General features: G+C 40.6%; 1 protein-coding gene across 3 annotated transcripts in view; it reads right to left on the minus strand.

Moving 5' to 3' along the window:
- The window catches only part of LOC140539374 (glucocorticoid receptor-like), a 59774-nt gene extending 43365 nt beyond the window's left edge, over positions 1-16409 (minus strand). For 2 of the 3 annotated variants that reach the window (XM_072662080.1, XM_072662078.1), the window contains exons 1-2: positions 15079-16409; positions 12916-14012 (exon numbers count right to left, since the gene is read on the minus strand). In XM_072662080.1, coding sequence (XP_072518181.1) covers positions 12916-14003 — 1088 coding nt within the window. In that variant the 5' untranslated portion in view covers positions 14004-14012; positions 15079-16409. Of the gene's footprint in view, positions 1-12915; positions 14013-14443; positions 14570-15078 lie in introns of all 3 variants that reach the window. The other variant, XM_072662079.1, reaches the window with a different exon arrangement.
- Between the last annotated feature and the right edge of the window lie 3042 nt (positions 16410-19451).

Here is a 19451-nt window from a genome sequence, read left to right on the forward strand (position 1 = left end):
AAAAACAGCTTCACTAAGCTGCCATATTTTCATCCTGGAACCATCCTGGAAATGTCTGCCCTTTCTTAATTACACTAGTAGGACAGTACAGTGTTGATCCTCAGAGAGATTTACTATTCCCTTGCCTTTCATTAAGTCAGACAAAAACACCAGCAACAGTGTACAAACTCCAATAAACAGCAGGTAAGCCATGTCTCTTAAAAGAACACAAACAGTTTTTAGACTACACTTTAATGATCCTGGCCATGCAGAGAAAGCTCTGAAAAGAAACCTTCAAACGTTAGCCAATATGTCCAGCAAAAAAAAAGAAAAGAAAAAAAGAGTAACAATAAATCATTTGGTGCAACTAAGACAGGATTTCGGTAATTCAGTGTGATCACTAACTTGATTTCTTTTATGAGCAACGGATATTACGTTCATCCCTCATGTTCTGAACAAGAACAGATACAGAACAGAGTTGGGTAATTCAGCACACAGCTCACGCCGTCACTTCGTAGGCTACTGGTTAATGTTTAACCCAGTTTCGTGGGACGTAGAGGATCTTCTGGTAGTGTTGAGTTATTAAGCATAACCTACAGACTAAGAAGGTAATATATAAAAGATGGGCTTTCCAAGAGGAAGTTGTCATCAGAGGTAAACAGGTGTGCTTGCACAAACCTGAGTTGCTCTCCATAGCAACCAATGCTATAGAGACCTACTTTAAAAGATAACCAAAATAAAAAAAAAAAACAGAAAAATCAATCATTTGTCCTGCTGCATTTAGACTGCTGCTCACTTGCCCCTGAAATGAGTGACCAAAAGTTTGGTTACTGAACATATGATGAGATTTCATTTTCATTTTAAAATTAATATTCTTTTTCAAGCAGGTTTCCCTTCAGGCAAACCAAAATACAGTGCTACACCAGAACAAAATGTCAGTGTTTCAACTGACCATTCCTCCTAACAAGCCTGTTGATGAAAGCGTTTTTACCTTTCTTTTTCATAGTCCTCATTTAAAGCACAGGCAATTTAGTTCCTACTTCTGCGGCAAAACAGCGGAGAACTAATTTTCGCCTGGAAAAAAAAAGTCATTTGGCAGGGAGAAAAACAAAGCTGAGTGGAATGTAATTAGTGGATGAAAAGCTTCTCTCCCAGGCGAGGAAAAGGTTGCACGCAGAAGATGGTAGACATTAGAGAAAAAAATCTAGCAGTGTGTCACAGCAAGAGTTAAATTCTTTCAACGCTGTGGTGCAAAGGAGGGAGTCCCGAGTCCTGACAGTAATAATGTGCAAAAAAGAAAAGCAACTGGTCAGACTGAAGATACTGAAAGAGAAAGAGTCTGTAATACGCAAGTGCGTGCGGGGGGACATGACTCACAATATCGAACATGTAGGACTATGAAAATGAAGGCTGCATTCTGTGAGAATCTGGGCTGCGCTTTGCTGGCAGTAGGATTACTATATGCAATCTGGACCGGTCAGCTACTAAGTGGCACTGAAACTGCATCGTCATGCCAGGTTGGCAGGAGAGTTGCAAAGGAAACACTTTAAATAAACAAGACTGGTCACGATTTTGGAACCAAGTGTCCTATCAAAAAGGCACAACACAATGATAGTATAGACAAAAAGGTATTTAAAAAAAAAACGGTGCCAGAGAACATTAAAGATATCAGCACTGTTCCTGCTACAGAAAAACACTGCACGCACAAAGCAGTCGCTCTCTGCGGAGAGAAAAACACTGTTCTTCTACAGGTCTTCCTATCAAGGCTAAGACCTGGATTGTACATTGGAGTTAAAGATGCTCAGCCTGTACTACAGCAACATGAGGGAGAGTAGAGGAACGTCACACACATTTTTAAGAGCCCATATCACTTATAACTTTCTTACTTCTTTAAATTACGTTCGATTACCATGATTTGATTTAATTTAATTTGATTTACCATGTCCATACAGTCCATATTAGCTGCCCTTAGTATTGTGAATACAATGCAGTTTTACACATCTACAAACAGGAAATACACTTTCTACGATGACTTCGGTAAGTCATTGGATAACTTTCTGAATGTGGAACAAAGCAAAGCAACCAGAACAGAGGTCATTTATACATACAGTGGGGTTTACCAAAATATAAAAAAAGCTTTAATTTAGCATACCTTAGAATTTAATGCAATGTTTTCCGTTATGAATTACTTTACAAGTGAATTTGAAAACGGAAATTCGTAGTATTTGGTTGCGCCACTAGTTTGCTTTAATGACTGCATGCACTCAAGCTACATGAACCATAAATGCCTCCGACAAGATTCGTCTGAGCGCAAGCTTCAACAGAGGACTACTGACACAACCTGACTGTTGTGTACAAAAGGTATTAAGATGGTCAATGTTACATGTGCCTAGATTTGAATATTTACAAATAATGTCTTAAATATTTTACAACTTTCATGTACATTGGCTCCCAGTTAAATTCCGTATTGAATACAAAATTCTTTTATTAACATATAAAGCCCTACATGGCCTCGCTCCTGAGTACCTGCAGGATCTTATAGTATATTACGAACCATCAAGACTACTTAGATCTCAGGGTGCTGGCCTCTTACGCGTTCCCAAAATTCTGAAAACCTCAGCAGGGGGAAGAGCCTTTTCCTATAAAGCCCCCCAGCTCTGGAATAACCTTCCAGATAATGTTCGGGACTCAGACACAGTCTCAATCTTTAAATCTAAACTGAAAACTTATATGTTTAGTTTAGCTTTTGGTAATTAATGTTTCTTAGATAAGGGCTGCAGGTCCAGGGGTTCGCGGACCCAGGGAATTGTAGTACTCTGAGATGCTGGAGCTGTCGTCTCGCTGCTTACACGCGATCACTCAGGTTTGTTGACGGTGGAGCAGATAGATGCTGGTGTTCTCAGGGTACGCCCGTGTCCGTGTTACCTTCTGGCTCTCTCCTTTTAATTATGCTGTGATAATCAGACCTGCCGGAGTCATCACACATACCCAGATGCTGATGATCAACATTCTCTGCACTCCATAAAATTCCTCTTAGAACTAACTTCTCTCTCTTTACCTTCCCCGAGTAAATGGCCACCCAGCCCGATCTGCAGGAAGATTGCCCGCTGAGGTCCCCTCTACCTGCATCTAACCAGCTGCCACCTACCAGTCCAGCCAGCGGGTCCCCCCCAACCCGCCACCACCCATGGCTCACCCGCCAGCCGCTGCTGCCTGTTTGGTGGCCGTGCTGAAACCTAGATGGACTCGTGCCTGTCTGACACTATTAATATCACAACTATTAACTTTCTGTTGTACCTGGTTTGGTAATTTTTATCATTAATGTTTAAAACAGTCTGGCCAGAGGAGGATGGGTCCCCCTTGTGAGTCTTGGTTCCTCCCAAGGTTTCTTCCTCCAGCTCTGAGGGAGTTTTTCCTTGCCACTGTCGCCGTTGGCTTGCTCACGGGGGTCTTTGACGCTTCATGTTATTTCTTCTTTCTTCTCTGTCTCTGTTCTTTATTAAGTAATAATTATGTAAAGCTGCTTTGTGACGACAACAGTTGTAAAAAGCGCTATACAAATAAATTTGACTTGACTTGACTTGACTACTATAAACATTTTTATTCTAAATTCCAAAACCTGTTTTTCATTTTAAATCTGATTTTTGGACTCCACTGTAAAAGGTGCAGTAAAAAAAGGTAGTAAGAAAGTGGCCCAAATCTGATTTACTGCCCAAACAGCCCTCTTTCTTTCTTAATGTGACCTGTATCTGACAACACCTAGCTGTCCCCTATCTTTCCTTCCTTTTAGATGACCGATACATACTGGATGAACAGACTCAATCTGCACGAAGCCCAGTTCACTCTTTTGCTTCTCTCTTTAAAATCACCCAATTCGCTTGTCCTGCTAAACGAAAGATACAAAGTGTGACCAAACAGGCATTCAGATTTTTGGATACCTTCATGTATTTGTATTTTTTTATATAATACTTACTGATATATTAATATTATTTATATACATACTTACAACCACTATAAAGATATTTAGATAGTGATATAATTATACTATACAGAGCCATTTTTCAAAATCTGTGGAGAGGGAGATGCATTAATCACCATATTTTGGTCTATGCTCAAACTGATAATGAAAGCTGTTGCTAAAAATGCATCAGTGTACCCCCTGTTCTACCCCCTGCCTCCAGATCTGATCTTTTCTCTTCTCTTCTCTTTGAAACAAAAAGCCATCTGTATAAGCGTAGTCTAAAACCAGGCTTTCAACAAGATTAACCACAGTCCCACTGTATATATCGAAACCACCTGCAAGTTCACGGTGTACAGCTGTAAAAATAAACATTTCTTTTTACTGGGAAACAAATATGCTAACGTGTAGATAAGATTTTCTTGGGACGCATGAGCTGAATTCCAAAAGGGAATAATAATAATACTGCAGCTAAAAAGAAAGACACTCACAGCTCCCGATAGCCTGCAACTTGCACAACAGAGGAACCATAAAGAAACAGCTAGAAAAATTCTAGCTTGAGGGTGAAGCTGTAACTTTTGGCCCGACTGGCTCTGATCCCATTTACAGTACCATACTGCTCCTCCTCCACCAATGATACTAAAGGCGGGACATGCATGCCGTAGTCGGAGCCAAAAAAAACGACCACTCATACCTCGAAACAAGTTCAAGCTGGTTACCACAACACCTCACAGAGAGACAGCGTTCATTAGGCTCCAACATACTACCCGATGATGCCTGCCAGTGACTTCAGGATGGGCTACATTACATTATTTTAAAGACTGCAGCGTTTTATTCAATTTCACCTCCCAATACAACAGCTGTCATGATTACTTGCATGATTTAAATTTACATCCATCAATCTGCAATGACCGTCAGCTTGATAATGATGAAGCACAATTTTCTACTTCGGAAACGCTTCATAAACACACCCATTTATTCACACGTTTGACACTTGGGGCAAGATTAATAAAGCACACCACCAGATTTGCTGGGCTTGTAAGAGAAGATAGAGCTGTTGTAACACGTTTGTTCATGCAAAAGCAAGGATTACTGGCCTGCATCACTGTTTGCTTTTAATGTGGCACTAGTGGCAAGAGTTTTGGTAAGAAGCTGATGTGGCTTTATGGTTTTTTTGGAAAAAAAATAGAATCGTTAACCATGTTTGCGCACACAGGCAATCTTGATGCATGTAAACACACTCATCTAATGAACCCATCTATTAAAAAGGTTGATGACAAACATCAGAATCACAGTTGGAAAAAAGAAAGACGACTTACGAGAAGCATCAGTGCAAATACCTATCATGGTTTCTGAAAATCAGATAAAAACAGACTGAGGAAAGGTATAGTTCTGCTAGTCTGTTACTATTTAAGGGAATTAAAGTCTTTATTCATCCTGAAGCAAGTTAATGTTACAAGGTAGTTATACCATGTTGACATTGTTTGTATACCAAATATTTTTTTGTTTGTTTTGTTTTATTAGTGGCTGCATTTGCTTCCTACAGCAGTTCTGCTTCTTTAGTTCCACTTCAAAACCACTGAGATTCTTTGGTTCATTTTGTGTGTATTTACAAAGGTGAGACTGGTGACAAGTCTGGTGTTTGTCTGCAACATTAGCCTAACATTTCCTGTTGTAACTTTAAAAAAAAAAAAAAAAAAAAAGCACACATCAGATATTATCCATGTCTTGGCTGATCAATTACATCGGAGCAAAAGTGCTAAATCATGTTAATTACATGTAATGTCCATTTTGCAAATAGATAGCAGCGATAAACAGGAAGCGGCACGCTGAAAAACTAAAACTTTCTAAATTGAATTTAACACTTACATTGAACAAGAAGTTGGTTTGTTTGTTTTTGGGTTTTCTTGTTTATTTCTTTCTCAATATAATATTCTGGGGTTTTAAGTCTATTGTTAAGTTATAGCAACTATTAAAAGACGATCATTAAAAAATAAATGGCAGATTATTACCATAATCAATAACTGCAAAAATGCTTTTTTATATAGATGCATCAACCACTGATGTTCACAATAACAACTTCTTTCATGAGAGCAGTCTTTTTTTCTGTCTGAGAGAAAGAAAGAGGGGATACAAAACGCTTCCTTACTTGCATCTGATTGGAAAGTTGCTTTGAGAATTCATAGCAAAACGTTCCTGCAATCAGACAGCGTGTTGCAACAACCAACCAAAGGGTCTCACAGAAATCCAGAAATGCACTCCAAGGCAAGTCTGAAGATTAAGTTATGGTTGTTTGCATAATTTTGGTGCTTGGCTGAGGCTGGCACAGGGCAGAACCACGGCATGCCAGGAAATGGCTGAAGGGATAACACAAGGCAGATGGAGGAGTTACATAGAGCTCATCTGTTGTTCTTTAACCCCTATTATACAGGGGCATGTCTGTAAATGTCCAATTTGTACACCAAGGTTGAGGTCCTGACATAGGGTCAATGCTCAAAAATGGTATAGAATTACCAAATACACAAAACTAAATGTCTGAAACCACAACCTAAAAATTGAAAAGCTTTTGATTCTGAGGACCAAACTCTGTTACAGTACGGTTACAAGAAACAAGTCAATTAAAGGCACATTATAAAACAAATATCATCAGGTTGACACATCTGTTCCGTAAATGGGGAAAACTGCAGCAACCACAGTACATCGAAACCAAGATCCACAGTAAATTATGCGTGACCAGAACTGGGTAAACAGAGGTGAAATAAGACAGCAGGGCGCTGCAGATAAAACATGTTTCAACCAGACCACAATGAACTAAACCTGGATGTTATGAAACCTTCATTCGCTGTTTATTTTGGGTTTTTCTTAAAGCTAAAATTAAGCCCTATTCAAACCCTGCATATGTACACAGGGCACCCTAATGTGGTTAAACTACACTCTAAATGATCATTTAAACTGGATACACTCTAAACCCATAAGAACTTGAGTCTGTAATACTGTATTATAACAACGTGATATTATATAGGCCTGCTCTTGGCTTATACTCTCTTGATGAGGTATCTTGCCCTTTGATTTCAAAAGTCCAAGAAGCTCGTGACTGAAACGGTGCTCGAGAAGGCTAATAATACATGGATCATGGACACGATGTCACACCACATTAGGGAGAAAATCACAATGACTGATCCTACATATTAAACAGTGCAACAGCTTTTCTGGAGGCAGGTCCCAACAGATACAACTGCCACAATGTAGCAGTTAATTGCTTGCATCTAAATGTGTATTCCATCAGAAATTAAATGTACATACATTTTGAAATCATGTAGCTATTGAGAATCTAGATCATTCCAATTTGCTGAACATATTCTTCACCAGCATTATGCATCAGCCATGCACTGCACAGGATACTGAAGAGAAAGTTGGATACAACACAAAAGATAACTCATATTTGACCTTTTTGTAAACATTGTAAAGATCATTATCGAGAAAGTGGAATGCACAGAGTGTTTTCCCTTCAAAAGTACAGCTCTGAAAATGATGCAAGACTTATACTGATAATGTGTACACTGATCTACCATAGCATTAAAACTACTGAGAGGTAAAGTGAATTATATGGATTCTCTTATTTCAATGTCACTCATTAAGAGGTGGGCTATATTAGGCAGTGAATGAAGTCTTGAAGTTGATGTGCTGGAAGAAGGAGAAATGGGCACGCATAAAAATCACGGGCCAAACTGTGATTCATAAGATGACAAGAACAGAGCATCTCCAAAACTACCGACCAGTGCAATGATCAGTACCTCCCAAATGTAGGTACCTGATGTGATCCATGGAGGCCCCACCTCACAACTTACAAGTCTTAAAAGAACGGCTGCACAAGGAGGAACTACACAATATTAGGTAGTTTTAATGTTATGGCTGATTGGTGTCTAGTAAAATCAAAGCTTCCATTTAGGTGTAAAATAACATTCAGTCGTCCAGTGCTTTTTTTGTTTTTGTTTTTGTTCTGGTTTTTTTTTAAAGAAAATCAGCAGGTCAATCAATAAAATGTAAGTCAGGAAAAGAGCTGGGCAATATAACGATATTTTATCGTATTGGGATAACTTGTTTCTGTGATACACAATATGCTTTTCTAAACATATCAAGCATATTATTAGTGCTTAATAAGCACTGATCAGCTGCAGGTTTCATTACAATTAGTGTAATTAGACTGGTTTAATGAAGTTCAATTCAATGAAGTGCAGCAGTGTGTTCAGTACAGGAGAGTATCTGAACAGTAGTTTTTAAGAATCTGTCACTACTGATGTTTTGATTATTGTGAAAAATGTCTTTAAATATCATGATACAGGATTTTTACCGTAGTGCCCAGCCCTAGTCATAGAAAATTAAATGTCAGTTTTTAGTCATTATAAACTGTAAAACCAAAGAGACGGTACAAAAAGAGAAAGCCTATTCATAGCCTAACCATCATGCAATTTTAAGGCAGTGGGATAATATTAAGCATTCAATAGATTATTTTGCATGCGACGACATTGGTTTAGCAATTCCAGTAACCCAAAGGCTGTGTGCTTTCCTTTATGCAAACTGCACAGTCACTTTGCACGTCCCAACAAGCTCTCATGTGTTAACCTCAATTCACTGTACCCCCAAAGTGGGTTAAACCAATTCCAACCCATCCACTGCATACAGTGGTTTCCATACGGTTGCCAAAGTCTTGATGACTAGAATCAAGAACACAGCACAACTGTACCTTGTGTTCAGAACAGAATACTCTATAGAGCCTATAAAAAAACCTGACCTCTGCACATCTTGCAAAACATAAGAGAAGATACTGGAAATCGGATTTTAGGTCTAAGGAAACCACATCCTTGAAACAATCCGTCCTGCATTGGAACCTCAAGCAAAGAGTGAAGTAGGCACATTGAAGAAACCCCGTTGTTACAAATGCTTGGCCTCCATGCAGGCTTGATTCACTTGGAAGGAATCAACATATAAATTTGATTAGGTAAGGACAGCATCTGGGGTCAGCGTATTTCCATGTTGTATCCAACAGTACAACTACAGCTCACTTTAAGCTCAAACTAAAGCCAGAAAACGGGGATTTCTTTTATTTGAGAGCTCCTACAATACAGTACAGTTGCAGGAAATTCCATTACTTTGATGCTAAGAATGAAAAACAAGTCGAAACAAACCTAAGAATTCAAAAGGAGGGGGTTGTTAATTTAGTATGATGCATAATGTGGTACAAAGAGCGCACGGCACCATCTGTGTTTTGAGTCTCGGTTTATAACCATCAGCGCTGGGCAAAACACTGTATAAGCATGAACTGTCTCTTTTAGTATACGGCTGGGTTTAACCCGTGTTTAGAAAACTACCCTGCATCATCTTGGAGAACTGTGACACCAACACCGGCTCGCTAATCAGATTAACTATGCCTATGAAGAGGTGCCAGTAGAGCCGACTCCTGAAATGTGATTGTGTATATCGTTTTGACAGACACAGACTGGAATTAAATTTCCCCGTTACAAGTACGTGTGTAAATGTGCAGATTAATCACAGGTTTAATTGAGGGATAGCTAAGACTGGCCCGTTTTACACAGCCAGCAGAAGAACAGGTTCTTTTTAATTTGTGAATAATCTAAAGATCTCAAAACCTCCAGTGCACAGCAGATCACATTTCATTAGTCAAGTTTAAGAGGTTAACATCTGTTCACTGCTTCAGATGCATCTGGAAATCCAATCATCTCTATGCCTAATTAATATCCTACTGTATCTCACTAAAGCCCTTATTAGGAAGTCATCGTAATGTGGCATGACCTTTTTTTCTCACATATGCAGAGTTTCATATACATTATGGCATTATACATACATTATAAAAATGTCCTAAAAAATGAAAACTGCAAATTAACCTTTAAACGGGACTACACTGTCTTGCTACTAAACCTAATTTTTAGCAACTGATTTATTTACTTATGTCACTTACCATATTAAACTTAAAAAGATACACATGTACAAAATGTACCTTTGAGACCGCAGAGCCATTATGAATACCATTCTGCCACTTGCAACTAATACGTACACAGTTTCTAAACTCCCATGTTATGGTTATGATCGTGCACAGAAATTAATTTTCTACAAATTTCAGATAAAATCTAAATAGACCAGGATTTTATTGGCTGATAATTTGCAAATTTGAACCTGTTTTCACAGTTTAAACTATGCAAAAATGAACTGAACTAATACTTACAGAGCATGGCTCTCTTTTCACAATCCGTTAACATTGTTTTAATTCTGACTGGCTCATAAAAATTAAACACTGTATTTCAGAATTCCACAATCCTCCAAGACACCTGTTGAAAGTGTGTGGCCTACACCTTTCTTAAAGTAGTAACTGGGGGTAAACATAAAAAATAAATCATATACTGTGGAATTTACTCATTTAATCAGTAATAATAATAATAATAATAAAAAACACAACAGGGAGGATTTATTAATCTTAGGTGACAAAGCAATGGTGTGGAAGTAGGAGAAAAACATGTCTGTCACGGCACGCAAATGGAGACCAACAGCCAGGCATCTGAGCCAAAACGTTTAGAGTTTGCCAAATAAAGTCAGTAGGGTCAAAAGTGAAAATACAAGATCAGTTTGAGGACTTTTGGTTTGGGTTAAAGTTACACTCAAATGCCTTTATCTAAAACTTTGTTTAGATTTGTGCAGCACAGCTATGGTGCAGAAACAAGTCCAAGTTGATTTAGCCGGAAAAGTATGCTGACCCACATAACTCTGCCTTGGCTTTCCTACTACACTGCAAAATGGTTAACATTCAACACGGTTCCTCTGATGGAACAGCAGAGAAAAGCCTTTCAGCTTTTTCTGTGTGCAGCGCTCACCTTAATGTAAAACGGGATGGGCAATCCATTTAAAAAGATCAACCACAGACAGCCTACCCCATTATACTTTTACATGTAGAAAACTGTGAAATACTGTTTTTATTAACATGTCCGAAATGAGAAGACCGGGATATTAAACTCCAAGGTGGAGTTTAACATCTCATCTCAACCACGTTTAAACAAAACAAAAAAAAACAAATGCACAGTTGATCCAATGTTTATGCGTTTCTAATTAAATCCAAGCTCGAACATGATTCACTTTGCCTGAGGTCCCAGCCTTGTGGGACAGAACAATATTTGTAAAGACACAGTTGTTTATGGTCAAGGTATTCGTGACATTAACTAATTTATGACTTAGCAGAGCATACACAACATTAATCATTAAAGAGCCCATATCCTAAATGCTTTATTTATACACCTAAAAAACATGTATACAACAGTTGGTTTCCTATAGAGTGCTTAAGCCTCCCTATATCCTGTATTTTCTTTTCAATGGAAATTTTCCCATCAAAACACTGTCTTAGAAGGTCCAGTCCAGTCCATAATGTAAAATAAATAAATAAAAAGTGGTAATGATTTTTGAATGAAATAACCTCTCTGGTTCTCTTTCTGTGGCTCCAGGAGCAAGTACCGTTTTGATTGGCTGTCCTATATAGCGCCTGATTCAAAAATGAGCCCAGGCTGAAACACTCCTTATAACCTTAGAGAATGGGTGAGCACAAACTGCTGTACGCTGTTTTTTGCTGAATTTGCTGGATGTATAACTGAGAATCTGTGCTGTTATTTTATAAACAGGCTGTTTTTATGATATGGACCCTTTAATGTTTATACGAAACTAAAGTATACTGTGCAGCTGAGATCTGAGAATCTGCTAGATCTCACTGTCCTTTCTAACACCTCGAGGAAGGGTTTATGAGCCCCTGGTGTGTTCAATTTTGGTGTAAGGGGAGTTCCATGGGGTCATGTGTCTCTGCTGGAAGGCTGGGCGGGCATGGCTCTGAAGCAGAGCTGCACACGTGGCCTCCCAGGCCAAGGAACCACCCACCCTCACACATTAACTCAAACTGACAAGTGAAAGCAGCAAATGGGCGCACACGGCCGTTGTTTGAGGACTCCTCGTGCGCCAGGCACGACTACTGGCTCCAACATGTCTCTGCTGGAGCTTCACTGATCAAAGCTTATTGTAAAGAGAACAAAGCTTATTGCAATTTAACAGCTAGAACAAATCTGCCAAACGAGAATCTGGTGGGCAATTCAGTAATTGTATTACCACACTGGTGGTTTACGGAGTTAGCTTTTAAACAAGTGAACAAAGGTCTATCAATTAAGGTATTTCCTACAGTGACCGCCTTAGCTGCTAACTGTACAGCCAGACACACTCTGTATTTCAAAAAAGGGTCATGAAAACTCATCGGAACAGAAAAGTGGCTATAGCTAAACGTGGCGTTATGTGATTTCAACGGTTTCATAATAGTTTATTCTTAAAAATGTAATAAGATTTAATAATAAATATTTAATAATAGTAAAAAGTTTAAAACTAATCGTAGGAATTTTAGGAAAATTCTGAGATTAATTTCTGCTGACACATTCCCTTTCATAAAATGAAACCAGGACAAATTCCAGCTGGATCAGCTTTACAAGGAAATGTAGCAATTATTTAGGGGTTACATGTGCAGTAGTACGAAGGAAATTTTGGCACAGCAAGATATTTTAGCACAGTAGTCCAGTACTATCTAAACAACACCAAATCGTTTCAAATGTTGATCAAACATCAGTTTGATAGAGACGATTTTTTAAAAAGCAATTATCTGCCGACGCAGATCTGATTTTCCCGTCATCACACATCGCAAATACTAAAGTAAAACACTGAAGTCAGCCAGACTTGATTCATTAGTGAACCTCTTCCTTTGAAAATTGTACGCTGACAGAAATATAGACAGCTTTAAAACACAAAAACAAAAAAAAAACCCACACACATTGTCTACTTTGTCACTTTTTCAGAAAACTGCATTAAATACTGATTATCCTGAACTGATTCTGTTCATTGCGATTTAAAAATGCCTCAGCGTATCAGCAACTGTTTGCACATCCTACCTGTTGTAGGTGTAGGTGGACGGACATGGCTGAGGCATCGCCTCACTGCCCCTTTGCATCCCTGACGCTTCTCCATATCCATTACCCCGAATCCAGCTGTCGTTGACGCTCTGCAGCGGGGGAAACAAGCCTAATATGGGCTTCTGATCAGGTAAGTCCATGGCCGAGGAGGTATTGGCTCCGTAGTGGTACGACTGCCTGTCCATTCCAACACCCCCCAACATGAGTGGCCCTCCATGGGGCCCTGGCATTCCTGACATCTGGCAGTAGCTCCTTCTTTCGTTTTCTTGTTTGATGACCCCAGGTGTGCACAGCTGAATAAAGTCAGTGTCCTTCTCCGTCTTTATGACTGGCATGTTGACACCAGGTTCCAGCATCTGCTGTCGATGTTGTTTCCCGTTGCCATTCACATTTTTACAGGTTCTGCTGTTGCCCGTGACAACAGGCTTAGTATCCTTCAGCATGACGCCGTCTCCGAGCAAGGCGTCCTCCACTGCCAGAGAGGAAAGAAAGGCAGTGTCCTCGTGCGCGTAGAACTCATTGAGCTCTGAAGGAGAGCTGGGCAGGTCCAGATCATGCAGGATGTCTAGAGTGTTGTCGTCCAGCACCTTCTCGTTCCCATCCGCATCCCTGTCCGACTGGCCGTAGGGCCCAAAATCATAGCTGACCTTATCCAGAGGGGAAAACTCCTCCATTTTGAAAGCAAACGGCTCAGGGGCTTGGCCACTGGAGTTTGCTGAGGTAGAGGTGCGATTTAAGTCCGCTATGCTCTCATCCAAGAGAGCAAAGTTATCCCCGACGTTAAGGCCCAGGGGGTCCTTCTGCTTTTGCTGGTGCTGCATCCTGAAGGGTTTAACAAATACCTTGGCATTGGGCTCCTGAGTGCCGTGTCCCACCGCGGTCGGGCCTGCCACATGAAGCTCTCTCTGAACACTCATGCCACTCAGTCCATTCAAGACGTCGCTAGAAGCAGAGGTTGGGCTGCTGGACATGGTGCTGCTTATGTCTGTCGACAGGCCTCTCATGGTACGATCCCCTAAAGTCAGATTTTCGTCCTGATTATTGCTCCGTTTCAGCCCACGGTCCATCTCTCGAAGCTGCGAGACATGAAGAATGAGCAGAAAATTTGACCAGTGACAAGAATCAAGAAACACTGTTGTTCTCTTTAAACAAATACGGCTGTGTGCTAGATCAGAAATAAACATAATGCTTGTTTTAGAGAGAGGATAATGAATATTTCTATGACAGATAAAGAGACAGACAGACAGAGAAAGGGAGAGACCGAAAGCCAGACGGACAGACGGACAGAGATAGATCAAATATAACAAGTCTGGATAAATACAGTTTATCTGGACTAAGCCTGATTAAAACGCCATAATCCAATACCAGGTAGAGAACACAATATGAATTACACCTTTGCCGAATGACGTTAAACACACACACAGACAGTATGCAAACTGTCCAAGACAAAACAGGTAAAATAACTCTTCCCAGCTAAGCTGCACATAAAAAAAATGATCTAACTCACTTTCCTACTTCGTTTCCATGTCCTTCGGCATTAAATTCGTCCCAATAAAGCTCGTGAACTGCCCTTAATGTATACTCACGAACCGGAGCTGGAGTGTGGCGACTGTTTGTTGATGTTCTGAAAGGGCTGAAGGCAGTAAAAAAAAAATCTTACAATAAAAAAATAGAAAAAAAAAAGAATCCATCCAGTCCTCCAAACACACCCCCGAAAGTGGTCTACCACTGTAGTGCAACCTGTTGGTCATGAACAGCCACTGCATCCAAACCAAAGCTATGAAGTCAGCACAACTTAATGTCATTACACAGGGGTAAGGGGATAAAAACACCCCTCACAGCCACTCACCACTTCTATAGGTTAAGGGGGGTGTAATTATATTCTAAAAGCAGACTGATGCAGCACCCCACACCCCTCCCTCCCTCCCTCCCTCCATATCCCCATGTTCACATGCGTGAGTGGCATGTCTGTCATCTAGCATTATGGATATGGAGCATGTGAGAGCCAGAAAGTGCTTTTATGGCTGTTCTGACTAGCACTACATCTATAGGTGCCCCAATGGTAATATAGCTGGACACACGCTGGCTATTATAAACCCCGGCAAAGAAAAGGAGGGAGGTGAGAAACCAAGCTCTGCTTACCTGTTTAAGAATTAGGAAGAAATCAAGTTCATATTCAGACTTTAAATCCAAGACTTGTTCCTCCAGCTAGTTGTGCCTCCACTTCCCCCGCATGTTTGGCACTTAGCTAGCCGTGCTGCGAACGGCAAGGACGGCGTCTTTCCCCCGATTAACCGGGAGGTTTTAATCCGAGTTCTGCTTTGCCCTATACCGTTTCTACCTCGAAATAATAGCGTCAAAAAGAAAATCGACTACAGAGCGGTTAATCCCGCCGCTTTCGTCCGCTTGAAAGTGAAAATGACCCCCGGGAGCAGAGCTGTTGACATGCCCAGACTAACCGCCGGCTCTCTCGCTGTGGTGTCGAATGCGGAATCGGCAGCGTTACATAAGCGGCTCTGATAGCTGGCCGGACGGGCAGCAGCAGGCAATGACCTGCGTTTAGTAATTACGACGCAAGCTAAGCTCAACTGCAGTTACTTAGTTAGCTAGCTTCTGTCAGTCGACCCCGGTGAACGCCCCTCTAAAAAAAACAACACCCAAAAAAACTAACATTACCGGAGCAGCGGCTAAGTGAGTGAAGCGGGCGGAAAACTCCGACGTTATTAGCCAGCTACTTGTTTACTAACTGTGTTCAGTCCTGTGTAAAAGGCGACGAGCAAATGCGTTGACAGCAGCGGCTACTGGCCGTCAGACAGCGGCGGCGCTGACAAACCCCGCGTCAGACTTGTCATGTTGTTCAGCGTGTCAGTTCAGACCAAAGACCAAAAGATAGGACGGTTTATGCCCAACACACACTAAATTAAGTCAAATTTCAGCCTCGGGAGCTGCCTACTTCTGTCAGTTCGCTTACTTTTGGTGTCGACGGGCGCTCAGGAAAGAAAGCTAGCACTAACTTAGCTAAGACCGCCGTGCTAAAAGCCGCCACTGCCAGGGGACCCTAGCTAGCTAACTTTTTACCCCCTCTGCCTCTAGTTCACCAGAAAGCGTTCAAAGCGGGAAGAGTGGGGATTAAAATCACTCCAAGTTCGTTTTACGGGAATAATAACAACAACAACAATAATAAAGTTGTAATGAGGACGTGTGTGCTGAAAAGCAGCTAGCCTACAGCGTAAATGGCGCAGTACAGTCCGGAGATAAAGACAGGGGCGAAGGGCACGTTCACGCCGACGGGAGATAAACAAGAAGACCAGGAGCTCTTCAGGTGACTTCTCTGCTTTATCCCTGGTTCAAACAGACAGGAATTACGGCAGCTAGCGTGGCGCAGGCTAGCGCAGTGCCCATTTAACACCGTCCATAATCTCCATATGAGAAAGTAAACACAGAAGCAGTGCAGGAGAATTTCAACTGCTAGGTAAAAAGGACGTTGACTAATTTACCGAGCGGGACAGACATGCGCAGACCGTCACTGGCACTTCTGTGCCCGCAAAGGTGACAGGATGCGTATATTAGACTGCTACATTCAGTCGATTGAAATGTTTGTTTATATTTTAAACGACTGAAAATAGCCTTTAAAAGCTGTTTAAAACCATTTTTTTTATTTAATTAATTTTTTTAAAATTATTTTTAAATATTTTTAAAATGGTTTGCTTATTGTCTATTAATAGATCAACAACATAGTTCATAATTCAATGCATATTGTATCATTTTTCCCACATATACAGGTATTCTTAAGAGCAGTCTTAGGAGCCATGTAGCTCCTGTTCTGCAGCAAATGTGGCTTGTCTTTCTTGATGTTAGGCAGAATTCTTGAACAACCCTTTCTCAGAGTGTATACCATTTGAATTTGATGAAAAGATGCTGGTAATCAAACTAACTGCACAATAAATGATGTAATTTGTAAACCAACAATAACGTAACTTCACCATCTCAAAATCACCTAGTCTTCTGGATAACTTGGCGGGGGTCAAGTCTGGTAATACGCTGGCACATGAATGAGCAATAAGCACCCTGGGAATGAGGACTGACCTCTGCATCCACCTACAAGCACTATATATCTAGAACTATAATATTATATTGTAATCTATTGGACACCTTGCCTGGTTAAATGGTCCTCTTGAGCACCACCAAGGATTCCACCAAGTCCAAAACCCCCTTTTAGTATTATCCAGATTCCATTCCCGACACCTAAAATTTACCCCAGGATCCAAAAGGGCTTTTTTCTGGTGTTTAGTTTTTTCAAACATAAACAGTGTTTCCAAAACTAAAATAATAGGGATGTAACAATACAGTTTATCATATTGTATCATTTTACTAGCAGCTTAACTTGTGGCTAGAGCATTAGCCTTGAGCTGGATATTTATCTTTTACAGTTGAATGTCCGTATAAACTAAAATGGATAAAAATTAACAGCACATTTATTTTTGCTACTTGGAAAAAAAAATAAAGAAAAAAAAATCGAATCGAATCTAAACATATTATACTTTCAATTCTCAATTGTTATGTTGCCATGAAATAAATAAATAAATAAAAATGTCATCACATCATATCCTGTTCCACTTTCCACCATGCTGGGGACAGCTGCCACCCACCCGAAGGTCGAAGTGTCTAGAACGGAAAACTGTACTGTTACTGGCATAGTTTAAAAGATGAGAGTTCGCTGCATGGAAGTGACCCACCACGAACGTCAAACCCTGGGACGTGAGTGGGCTTCTGTGCAAGGCTAAAAGCTAACCCCAGCAGGCCGACTTCGCCATATCTTCCTCTCTCCAATGTCTACTCACTCAAAAACAAAACAGGGCTACATTCAGAAGTAACCAAATTATTCATGAGCGTTATATAAAAGGAAATACAGCTTGTTTCATGGTAGGGGATAAATGATGGGGTTGTACATGGGTGTGTAAAACCACATTTGTTACAAATAATCTGTTTAGACATACAAAATACTGAATACATGCATGTAATGGCCTTTAATGCACATATACAAAAAACACACACACTAACCTTTCAGAGTGTTTAGACCTTATGTGTGTGTGTGTGTGTGTGCGCAGAATCTAATGGTTAAGAAGTTAAAGTCATTCTGTTGGAACCAAACCCCATATCTGCAAGATAGTGACACAGAAGATGGCAAAACATAAGTTTTCATAAGTATTCACACCTTTCAGTCACCCACAGACCGATTCACTCAGTCAAATCAAGCGTTTGCAGGGGAAAAGACAAGGACTGTACTGTTAGCCTTGTCTGGAAGAGGAGCCGTTTTTCGTTCAGAAGATGGAGACGGACTTGGGGAGTGAGGGGACGGGTAGACGCACCCTCCCATGCCAACGAGCTCATTATGGTCTGGCGGGTGTGGAGTGGGCATGTGCATGGCTAATTAAGCCAAAGGAGCACAGCAAGAGAGAGTCCGACTAGTCTCTACGGGCCGGCCTGAAGGAATCACACTGTTCTCTAGCCTGGCAAAGCAGCAACATGGAACAGAGCTTCCTGTTGTGTTATAACTATCAGAGTCTTTATGAAATGACAGGAAATACTGAGTGTGCACTGCTTTAAAAAACAGCCGTTTGAAGAGTTTCGTCTGCACTTATGTCCATTTATACAGATTATAGCAGGTCACCCAGAAAGTCCACATATACAGGTATTCTTAAGAGCAGTCTTAGGAACCATGTAGCTCCTGTTCTGCAGCAAATGTGTGTTGTCTCTCTTGATTTTAAGCAGAATTCTTGAACAACCCTTTCTCAGAGTGTATACCATTTGAATTTGATGAAAGATGCTGGTAATCAATCTAACTGCACAATAAATGATGTAATTTGTAAACCAACAATAACGTAACTTCACCATCTCAAAATCACCTAGTCTTCTGGATAACTTGGCGGGGGTCAAGTCTGGTAATACGCTGGCACATGAATGAGCAATAAGCACCCTGGGAATGAGGACTGACCTCTGCATCCACCTACAAGCACTATTTAGTTTTCATCAAGTACTCAGATGATACCCCAGACATTCCAAGACTCCAAATGTGAAGTGACACCATGTTTACCGTGCTTACACTGCTCTTCAGTGCACATATAAGGAATAGATGGCATTAGCTGACTCTCAGGGGTTTCTCCATTTGTAGCAATCCTTTATTTTTTAGGAATGAGCCGTGGTTTCCTGTACCTCACCTGAATCGTACACAGTACACAGCCGAAAGCCCACAGTTGTTTTGTTAAAAGGTAAATCAGTGAAATAGGTTCCTGTCAGTTATACCTACAGATACCTACAGTTTGTGGCATGGCATAACATTGTGCATCACATCCAAAGGGTGCATTACAGCAGAAGGGTGCTCTACTAGGTACTAAAGATGCTAGCCATGAGGTGGTTGAATAACAGAGACTGCAGTTGGTGGGATTTTGTGTTGAATTAGGAGAAAGCACTTGTTCTATTAGTTGTGTTGAGCTATTAAACTGCTTGATTGATTG

The sequence above is a fragment of the Salminus brasiliensis genome, chromosome 18, assembly GCF_030463535.1.
Source record: "Salminus brasiliensis chromosome 18, fSalBra1.hap2, whole genome shotgun sequence".
Classification (NCBI taxonomy): Eukaryota; Metazoa; Chordata; class Actinopteri; order Characiformes; family Bryconidae; genus Salminus; species Salminus brasiliensis.